This window comes from Sylvia atricapilla, chromosome 13, assembly GCF_009819655.1.
Source record: "Sylvia atricapilla isolate bSylAtr1 chromosome 13, bSylAtr1.pri, whole genome shotgun sequence".
In the NCBI taxonomy this organism is placed as follows: Eukaryota; Metazoa; Chordata; class Aves; order Passeriformes; family Sylviidae; genus Sylvia; species Sylvia atricapilla.
The window spans coordinates 10,773,745-10,784,811 of NC_089152.1; the positions used below are offsets into that span (position 1 = coordinate 10,773,745).

At 40.8% G+C, this 11,067-nt stretch overlaps 1 protein-coding gene across 1 annotated transcript in view; it reads left to right on the forward strand.

Moving 5' to 3' along the window:
• Window positions 1-10,675, forward strand: part of FBN1 (fibrillin 1) — a 139,671-nt gene extending 128,996 nt beyond the window's left edge. Inside the window, exons 56-66 of the mRNA XM_066328415.1 lie at window positions 286-417; window positions 1,022-1,147; window positions 1,694-1,900; window positions 2,145-2,270; window positions 2,486-2,608; window positions 3,481-3,597; window positions 4,351-4,479; window positions 5,268-5,387; window positions 7,233-7,464; window positions 8,497-8,671; window positions 9,398-10,675. Coding sequence (XP_066184512.1) covers window positions 286-417; window positions 1,022-1,147; window positions 1,694-1,900; window positions 2,145-2,270; window positions 2,486-2,608; window positions 3,481-3,597; window positions 4,351-4,479; window positions 5,268-5,387; window positions 7,233-7,464; window positions 8,497-8,671; window positions 9,398-9,787 — 1,877 coding nt within the window. The 3' untranslated portion in view covers window positions 9,788-10,675. The remainder of the gene's footprint in view (window positions 1-285; window positions 418-1,021; window positions 1,148-1,693; window positions 1,901-2,144; window positions 2,271-2,485; window positions 2,609-3,480; window positions 3,598-4,350; window positions 4,480-5,267; window positions 5,388-7,232; window positions 7,465-8,496; window positions 8,672-9,397) is intronic.
• The last annotated feature ends 392 nt before the right edge of the window (window positions 10,676-11,067 follow it).

The following is an 11,067-nucleotide window of genomic DNA, read 5'->3' on the forward strand; positions in this document are numbered from 1 at the left end:
TATGGTTTGCATTATGCACTTGATTGTACTAGGCCTGTCCTGCCAGTAAATTTATACATCTGCCTAAAGTGAGGTCATATCAGATGATGTGGTTTTGTCTTGCCCTAAAAATGGGCATTTGGGAGAAATCAATTTGCTCAAGGCTAGTATATTTTATGGTTGGTTTAGAACAATAAATGTATGTGTAGGGTTTGATTATGATTGAGATTCCAAAGTCAGAATTTAACTATTCTGAATTTCCAGGATCATGTGTCTAGATAATAAAGTCTAAACCTTGTGTTTTAGATCAGAATGAGTGTGAAGAAGGAATTCACGACTGTGACTCAAAGCAGATGGAATGCAAAAACCTAATTGGCACCTACATGTGTATCTGTGGGCCTGGCTATCAGCGCAGACCAGACGGGGAAGGCTGTATAGGTGGGTCACACTGAGGTGTTGAAGCTCTTGAAATACACAGTTCTTCAGCAGGGCTAAAAATAATGGATTTAATGAGGTGTTAACAAATCCAGGGGCAGAATTGCACAACTACTTGTGTAATGGATCTGCTGGTGCTGCACACACTTGGTTTTGCTGTTCAGGTGTACACGTCTGTGAGCAGTAAGTAGAAAATCTGGGTATGGGTGTCTTTCCAATCAGTTTGTACAGCTGCTGCTGAATGCTCTGAGGGGAGAAGGTGAGGATTTGGGTTGGTTGCTGTAGGCTTGTTTATCTCTTCTAGCATGAATGAGAGTAGATCTGATTTTTTTAAACGTTGGATGGCATTCGAAAGTGCAGCTGTAACTATGAAAAATTTTGAAAACCAGTGAAGAATGTACTGCAGATATAATATATATAACAATTGTGAGCTAGATGGCCATCTTTCCTCTGAAAATTGAATAAAGGAAACTTAAAAATATAAGAAAAAGAAAAAAATTGAAGTTTAACCAGGCAGAATGCACAGCATAAGGGTTCCATACCAACCTCTTACCTACATTAATCTAATAACGAACTTTATTTTTGTCATAAAATTTCAAAAATGCAGATGAGAATGAATGTCAGACCAAACCTGGGCTCTGTGAGAACGGCCGTTGTGTGAACACTGTGGGGAGTTTCAGGTGTGAGTGCAACGAGGGATTCACGGTCAGCGACACCCAGGACGAGTGCCTTGGTAAGCCCCAGTGTACACCTCAATGAGCTGTCACTTGCATTGCAGCAGTGAGGGCTGAAATTCAGATTAGAAATGTATGGTGAGAAAACACACTCTTGGATTTACATGCCTTTGGGAGGGGGCCTTCGTATGTAGGTGTCCTCTGGCAAGTTCCTTTTTCCCATCCTCACCATATCCCTGCCTCAGTCCAGCTGGCGTGACTTGCTGTGAAACTGACTGTTCCATGGTTTCAGTCAGCCAGGAACTGCTCTGACATTTCTTTGGTTCTGATTTTCAGCCAATCATTTTTTTCTAGGTTTAAACAGAAACATACATTTTTATAAGTATATTGTAACTTCTTGTCTTCCACTTTTGCTAAGTTTCTTGTCTTTGTTTCCCTTAGATGTCATTCTCTTGTTCTTCCTGCTGGTACTCTTTCACTCTCAGTTCTGCAGTCTCAGGGTGAAGTATGCCCTTTCTGTTACATTTCTGACTAAATTCCCAACATCTCATGACCCTCTGAAATTCACGATTTGGATTATCTGTGATGCACAATTTGTCTTCCAGACAACAGGGAGGGCTACTGCTTCACTGAAGTCTTACAAAGTATGTGCCAAATCGGATCGAGCAACAGGAACGCTGTCACCAAGTCTGAATGCTGCTGTGACGGTGGCCGAGGCTGGGGGCAGAACTGTGAGGTCTGTCCCTTCCCTGGCACTGTGGCCTTCAAGAAGCTTTGCCCTCATGGCCGAGGATACACATCCAGTGGAGCAGGTACTTTTCATTAAATGGTCTCTTGCACAATGCCAAATTAAGTAATAAACTATAAACTCTCTTCTTGCGTATTTGAACGCTGTAAGGTCCACTTACTATTTCTCCTTAAATCTGTGCAATATTTCACTGTTTTACGTAAGTATTTTATGTATGGTGTGGTTCTCTGTGTCAGGTCACAAGAATCTATGGAAACTGTACAAAATCAGTTTTGTTCCATTGAGAACTAACCCTTGTTTAATTGCAGATATTGATGAGTGCAAGGTTATTCACGACGTCTGCCGCAATGGGGAGTGCATCAACGAGAGGGGAACTTATCACTGTATTTGCAATCTGGGCTATACTCCAGATGTCACTGGCACTCTTTGCATTGGTAGGTTTTTCATTGTAGTCTTTGTATACAAAGTTTATTACTAAGAGTGGACTTGAAGAAGGAAATAGAAAGATTTTGAAAAATGAGAAATTAAAATGTCACTCGTTAATGCTTTCGGGATTTGGATTTCCTTCTGATCTACCCTGAACATTTTGTAAAATATTATCACAGATCTTGATTACCAGCACTGAGGTATCTGGTTTTGCTTCTTGTAGATCTGAATGAATGCAATGAGTCTCCAAAACCTTGCAATTTCATCTGCAAAAACACAGAAGGGAGCTACCAGTGTTCGTGTCCAAAAGGATATATCCTGCAAGAAGATGGGAGGAGCTGCAAAGGTAAGAATCAGGAAAAGGATTTATTGCAGAAACTGTTTCACAGGGAAAAATAATTGCAAGGGCATTTAAGTGATCCTTGATTCATGTGAGTATTTCCACTTAAGACAGTGGAAGTGGCCTGCACAGGATGGAGCTGGTATTTCAGTTAATTCCTTGTTAATTTGAATGAACGACAGGAATTTTTGCAGGTGGATGGCAGCTGATCTTAAAAGATTTTGTAATTAACAATATTTATGATTGTTCTTGTTTTGATAAGCCTGTTGGTTTAAGCTGTATAATTCAATGATAAATGAATCTTATTGGATGCAAAGATGACCACGGTCTGCAGTGCATTCCACAGCATCAACAGAATTTTTATCTACTGCTTTTGCAGCATTCTGGATAAGGCATATCACTGCAGGAGAGATTCTGGAACATTCATTAGAATTCCATACATTTGCGTGTCTTGGTAACTAAGGTTTGACAAGTTAGAGCAGCAATTCCAAATTTGACATGAAGAACGACAGCGTACTTTGTTGTTAGCATTTCAATATTTCTTCTGGAGTAATAGTGTTCTTCAGTGCAAGGCCATTTTCCAGTCTGCCGGGTCTCATGAAGATGGTCACTTCCCATCTATTGGCTGAGCAGACATTTATTATATCACAGCAACTTTCAGACAGATGAGAGTGGTGTCTGCAATTCAGTGCCAGCATGGACACTCTGTTGCTCTAAAGTCCCATTCATTAATTGTGAGGCTTCATGTAAGAGGAACTGGAAACCAGCATGGAAAGTGAGGTGTAAATTCTAAAGGGTTTATTTGCTGTTATTTATTTGTAATCACTTCTTTCTGAGTCCAGGGAACATAAGTGAAAATGTTTTCTTGGTTTTTATAGATCTTGATGAATGTGCAACAAAGCAGCACAACTGCCAGTTCCTTTGTGTCAACACTATTGGGGGATTCACTTGCAAATGTCCTCCTGGATTCACTCAGCACCATACGGCCTGCATTGGTAGGTGATGTGGGAAGGTAGACACAGATTTGGGATTTATTATTGAACCTTTCCCCAGAAGCAAAGTAGCAACGAGGTAAAATCATCTTCCTGAGAAACCAAATGGAAACAGGCCAGATTCTGATCCTAATCCCACCAGAGATGCAAAGAGGCTCCTTCCTCCTACCTTCCCTTGCTTTCATAATCTGTCTTTGAGTTTTGCACTTGCAACAACCAGCCAGTAAAAACACCACTTTGTAATTCTTGCCTTACCCTTTCTTAGGCATTGAGCAAAAGAATAGTTCTATTTCTCTGTTTGTAGCTCATTGAAATCATGTCAAGGCTTCTTGAAACAGCTATGAAATACACATTTCTGTAGTTGTTCTCTAAACACATACCCATTGAGTACATGGAAGTTAAACTAAACTGCTTCCTCCTGTAAAACACACTTTCTGCTCTGCAACCTGGATCCTGTTTCTGTGTCATTCTGATGATCCCGTGGTATTGGTGTGAATTTGGAGGTTTTTGGAGACCAAAACATCAAACTCCATATTCTTGGTGAAGAAAAAAAAGTTTCCATTCCTATTACTTTTATGTTTCCAAATTCAAAAGAAGGCATTGTAAACTGTCCTGTAATGCAAAGGGAGAAGCTGGGAGGGCAGTGGGACACCTGTGTTACTGATGTGCCTTTACTTCCTGCCACAAGCCTTCCATCATTATCATCAGCTTTGAAGTGACAACTACAAACTAACACTGAGCTTTGGTTTCCCTCAGACAACAACGAGTGTGCTACTGAGATCAATATTTGTGGGGCAAAGGGAATTTGCCAGAATACACCAGGAAGTTTTGTTTGTGAGTGTCAACGTGGCTTCTCACTTGATCAAACTGGGCAGAGCTGTGAAGGTGGGTACAACACAGTGCATTTAACCCGGCCTTCTCTTGCTTCCTTAATCTCCTTTCAGCCATACTGTCACACAAGGAAGGACCTATGGAGTAAGCACCAAAATCTACAGAAGCAAGTGTGTGTAGGTTGAAGAAATTTAGCAACAAGGCAGTATGCCTCTCCATGGGCCAGAAAAAATGGATATATTGTGTGATTCTAAAGAGTTGGACAGATATTTTCTGAGTAGCCTGGAATGTTTTCTTTTAAGTGTCCTAAGTTCAGTGAACCTCTTTTGTATCCTGCATGGATTTCTGAGGAAACCAAGGACAGGAAGTTTTGCATCTCCAGGGTGACCTACTAAAGAGGGAGTTCAAGGGCTGTAGACTTATTCCTCTGAATCTTTAGAGCCTTCTCCTGGGACAGAATTTGGGTTGTTTTGAAAGGAGGTATCTGGGATTTTAGGGTTGGATAAAAGCAGGGGTGTGTCTGCTGTGGAGCTGGGACCCTTAGGAAGGCATTAGGGATCCCATATACAAATGGCTTTCTGCCGTCTGCTCCATAGCCGAATGCAAAAAGTGAAAATTTTTGCTGAATGTGAGAGCTTTCCATGGTTTTCAGCCCTGTGTTACTTGCTGTGAAGCCACAAATCCAAATCCCAAAAGCCCCAAGTAGTCAGGTTCTCAGAAGCTCCTAAAATATACTTATATATATGATAAACAAATATATATGATTGTTTGTAACATGTTTTCCAAATACAGCATAATTTAAGCTTCTCTCCCAAAACTTAGTGTGTGTTTCACCCTTTTAGATGTTGATGAATGTGATGGCAACCACCGGTGTCAGCATGGCTGCCAAAATATAATTGGAGGATACAGGTGCAGCTGCCCACAAGGATATCTCCAGCATTACCAGTGGAACCAATGTGTTGGCAAGTCATTTTTGTAAATTCATATATTAAAATGCATGTAACTTTTGTTAGCAGCAAGAAGGGAAGGGCAATGGTGTGGTTTGCCATACTTTCTGATTATAATTTGCAAAGTTCAGCAGAGTTTCATTACAAGTGTTGTCTCCTGTGAAAGCAGAGTGGGTATAAAGCCCACAGTAGTCCATGCCCTGGTTCAAGAGGTGTTTAATCACAAAACTCTCCTTGAGGGTGCTAGAGGTTGTATTGACTTTGAGAAAATTCAAGTTCCTCACGTATTTTGTGATCTGAACAAAGGAAATCTTACTCAGCTCTGCAATGGGCTCTGCTTGGACAAAGGTCATATTTGAGCAAACCTGCAGCTGTCTGTCTAAAGGTGCTTGTGCAGTGTCTGAGGGTCCAAAAATTTTTTTTTCTTTTTCTTCATATTTTTTTTCTTTGACACTCACACAAAATATGGGAATTAATCTCACTGGTGTCCCCTTTCTTGCTGCTGTGGAGCATGGTGAAGTGAGCTTATCTGGCCTTGGTGCAGTAACTCTCAGTGGCCCAAACAAGCATTTGTGATGTTGGTATAGTTGCTGTGAAGTGTGATAAACACTGAAACATCACTCTAAGTTAATGGCAAACCTTTACAGGCTCTGGGAACACAGAATTCAGCCCCAGGTTTTAATACCTGGTGGTCTCCACATGTTCACATGGTACTGTTTGGAACTGTATATTCTTAAGATACTTATCTGGATCTCCTGGGTGCACCACAGGGGAAAAATCCATGTACTAGCTTTTTCCGTGACAATTCCTTCATATTCCTTGGCAATCCAAACTCTGCAAACAGTTTGTGTCTTTTTTAGCCTATTTAATGAATCGTTCAGGGATTTTTTTATGTTGCTGCAACACATTTAGATAATCACTGAAGAATGCTTTGGTTCCTCCCATGTCTTGTGCTGTCTGTGACTGCATCCTCTGGCCAGGCACTTCTACAGTACACCACATCGTGAATCAGGCTGCAAGAAGCAGAGACATTGCTTTTAAACAAAGAACAAAGAGCCACATTGTTTGGAAAAAGACAATAATGCTCTGACTTATTACTTATTCTCCTGTAACCTGGATGTTGAGGTCAGAGATGCTGCCCTCTACTTCCCAAATGGAGTTTCTTATGTGTGCACACCCACATTGTACATATGCATTTATCACAGAAAATAGGGAACAGTAACATTCAGAACTTTTTAAGCAATTTGCCACATCAGACATCAAAAATCAGACCAGGTTCATTTCAAAAAGTAGCCATTTTCAGTAAATAAGCCAGAACTGACCTCAAACTCCTACAGTGCCACCGTTAGGAAGTTTGGGAAAGGTCTGGTTCAGGATTATAGTAGTCTTTTATATCTACAGCTACTTTTATTTTTACTTTACTACTTCCCATATCTTGCCTATGTCTAATAATTAAATGTAAGTGTGTAGGGAGGAATTTTCACTGCCTGAAAAAAGTGTTAGAGCTTGATTCCTTACTCTTTTTCCTTTAATGCTGAATAGCACTGTGAACAAGGGATTACTTGACCAGATTGTTAGCTGTAAAAAGTTTTATTTTTCTCAGTTATTTCTGGAAAAGAAGTTATTTCTCTGTTTTGCTGCTCTCCAGAGCATGAGCTGACATGGCATGAAACATCCTCTGTAGAGTAGCCCCAGTGTTGCTGTTGTGTGGTTGTAGTCGCCTCCCAGGGATCACTGCCCCAGCCAAAGGGGAGGACAGCCCCATTGTCTGTGTCCATCTGAGGTGGCCAAACATGATCTTTACAAGGCTGCACTGTGCCTGGGTAAAAGCTAATGTGATATATTCTGCTTCTTTTCCAGATGAAAACGAATGTCTCAGTGCACACATTTGTGGAGGAGCATCCTGCCACAATACTTTGGGAAGCTATAAATGTATGTGCCCTACTGGATTTCAGTATGAGCAGTTTAGTGGAGGTTGCCAAGATATCAATGAATGCGGTTCTGCACAAGCCCCATGCAGTTATGGTTGTTCAAACACTGAAGGTGGCTACGTCTGTGGATGTCCACCTGGTTACTTCAGAATAGGACAAGGGTAAGGGATTCTCATTTTAAACTATCAGATGCCAAGGGGACGTAGTCCACTCCTTTCTTTGCAGTGTGGAGCAGCAGAACCAGGGGGACTGTCAGCAATTAAAGAGGGATAGGATTGGGAAGATGCTCAAGAGCTGGATGCACCTACTGATTTTGGAGATTTGAGGCGGGGGGAATGTAACCATGGAAAGGGAGGGTTTTATTTGAAACTGAAACTGAAATTTGGTCAGGGCTACCAGGTCCAATCCTCTATTTTAAGCTACTGCTTTCTCCTCTCCTGCACACCACAGCAGCCTGCCAAGTCCTCTGAGCTTGGCACTTGGGAGCTCACACTCCTTGCTGTAATTCACTTGTCTCCTTAAAGAAGAACAAAACAAACATTAATAATAACACCCCCTACCAGCTGCAAAAAGAAATGACATTATACAAGTGGTCTCACCTGCTGGTTGGAATAACAAATCTGCACGCTCTTAGGTTCTTGTATGTTCTATATTCTTCTGTGTTTCAAATTAATATTTTTTAAAGAAATGTCTGCTTTATCAATAAAACCAACTTTCCCTTGCTCCAATGGGTGTGTTAGGATTGTACATCATATAGGACCAAGAAACCCAAATGGAAAGCAGAAAGATTGTGGTTTAAATTTTGTAAGTGACTAAAAGCTTTGGGATGCATTATGAAAGACCTCACTTTTCAGATTTTTCAGCAGTTGTTGAAAATTGGTCTCTTTAAATGTGTTCCAGGCTGGATAACAGAAATTGCTAACAACAACTCAGAGCTTAAGCCTGTGTTTTTAAGACTGTTAAATATTGGCAGATCTCTCTTGGGCAAAAACCCATGAAGGCAGATTCTTGAAATAAAGAGTGGCCTCATTGTGATTCAATGAGAATTTTGTCTGTTGACTTAAGCAGAAACTTTTCCTAGGAAATGAATGCAACATAATTGCTTAATTATTTGTACTTACAGTCCACCAAATGCAGCTTTTGATAAGATCTATGTCTCGCTGGAGTTAATTTTGAGTTTCTTCCTTCCTCAGACACTGTGTTTCTGGAGTGGGGCTAGGCAGAGGTCAAGGACAAGAGCTTTCACTCAGTGGAGAAGTAGATGACAACTCCCTCTCTCCAGAAGCTTGTTATGAATGTAAAATCAATGGCTATCCCAAGAGAGGAAGGAAGCGCAGGAGCACTAATGAAACTGCAAGTGAAGCAGAGGTAATTGACCCTTTTTGGGAGGAAAGAGTTTGTGACTGTCTTGTGAAAGTTGGACTCAGAAGGATGTGTGCCAAGAGACGATCTCTCAGGAAATACCTACATCCTAAAGTAGACCAAAGCTGGGTTTGGATGTCAGGTAGTGTTTTTGTCTCAGAAGGGATGTAGACTTCCCTTGCTTTCCAAATGAAAATATTACAGCTGGTGCTGCTCTCTGAAATGTTACCACCCAGTCAGAGGTGAAAAGTGCTTTTCCAGCACTCTGCTGCACCTGCAGGCTGCCCTGGCTCCACACTTCACCCAAACGAATCTTGCAAAGCAGAAAATCCCCGTTGAAATGCTGTGGCTCCCTCACAGACCCCGCTCTCCTTCACAGTTGTTCTCTCAGCCTGTGGGTCCCCTGGCAGACAGGAGAAGTGTGCCTTGTTTGCTCTCTTTGCAGGAGGCTGCCCACAGGCTCCCAGCGTGGAGGGGCTTCACCTGCCAGGCAGTAAGCACAGAAACTTCCAGTGCTTGTCTCGGGCTCCTCTTACCAACACAGGGGTGGTGACAAAATCCATACTTGATCCTGAGGGGTCCTAGGCCCATAAGAGTGGATTTGACAGATGATGTTACAGAGCCTCGTTTTTAAAATTGTCTAATTAGCAATGAATGACCTGGGCAAGAAACACATACACATGTTTAAATGCTCTCTGACAAAGCCAACTGACATCCTTTGTTCTTGTGCAGGATCAGCAAGAGCTGGAGCCGCCAATCAGTCTCGCCAGCTGGGATATTGAGAAAGCAGCAGTCTTCTCCATCAACATCTCGGATCTCAGCAACAAAGATCGAATCCTGGAACTGCTCCCTGCCCTCACAACACTGACAAACCATAACCGATATTTAATTGACTCCGGAAATGAAGATGGTTTCTTTAGAATCAATAAGAAGGACGGGATAAGTTACCTTCATTTCACAAAGAAGAAGCCAGTGCCTGGAAATTATTCATTACAAATCAGTAGTATTCCACTCTATAAAAAGAAAGAACTTAACCAGCTTGAAGCGAAACATGACAAAGACTACCTCAGTGGTGAGCTGGGAGATAACCTGAAAATGAAAATTCAGATATTGCTTCATTAATTCATCAACCAAAGACCAAATAATTAAACCAAAGATAGATAGGTAGGACTGAATATTTCTCCCAATCAGATTCTCCATATCATAGGTACAATCTTATGTGAGTACATTTGTATGAAGGAGCACTATCATATCATTACATAAACAAGGTACAGGATGAATATATGAGCTCAAAACTACCACTTTCTCAGGCTTTTACGTGTAGCTGAGCTACCTGATATGTTGAATCTTGAAAACTGGGACTTTTATCATTGGAAGTTGGCCACTGATGCTGAGACGCGTCATCATTTCAGCAGAGGTACAAGAATGTGCTTTCAACTGATGGACAGCTCTATTTTTGTAATTCTTAAACTTTGCTTCTCCAACTACAACTTACTAGGTCAGCCATTTATGATATCCATTTGGTGCTAGTAAATTTTCAACCTAGATTTATAAATGCACTGTAATATTTACACAACTTAGAAGCCAAAATTGCCATTATTCAGTCTAAATACTTCAATCAACCAAAGTTAGCTCAGTAGTTTATCTCAGTTATGCCTATAATACATTACATGTAAATTAAGTGTGTGTATACTGTAATCATGCTATTTTTATCAATGAAGCATTTGTAAACTAGATTAATAATACCCTTAATGTGAGGGTTTGTAATGGTGCTTATAAGACCAACTACTTGTTAACTGTATACACAAACCTGATGATAAAGTTTCTGTGACTTGCCAAAATGCACTGAGGTCAGTAGGGACCATTAAACATTCTCAAAATCAGATGACAATCAGTGCCATCCTACACCATGACATAGTGTAACATGTCAAGAGTACCCATAGTCATTCATATCAACAAGGGTTCAATGTCATAAATGTCACAATAAAACAGTTTTCTTTTTTTAGTTTATTCTGTGGCCTTGTGTTCTTGGTAAAAGTGTGATAAATTTAATTTAATACTTCAGGTGTTGTCAGTAGGGTTGTCTTTGTATCTGTCTGTGTGTCCAGGTGATTCCTCCTTGAAAGACCTGCTGCTGTTCATCCTTCATGCAAAGAAAGAACAGATGAAGTACAGAAACCTTCACAAATCTAAACAGCAGTGGATCTCTCTCAAGTTACTGTGTGGTTCCAGAAAGGAAATAAGAACATTTCCAATGACATGACCTGAATAGTCCTGTCAATAAGTAATCTGATAGCCAAAAACATACAGAGGTGGATGTTAAATCATTATACAGAAAACACAGTTAAGTGTGAAGCCTTATTTGCTAAAACTGCCTTAAGATAGTCCTTTCTTTTACCTCC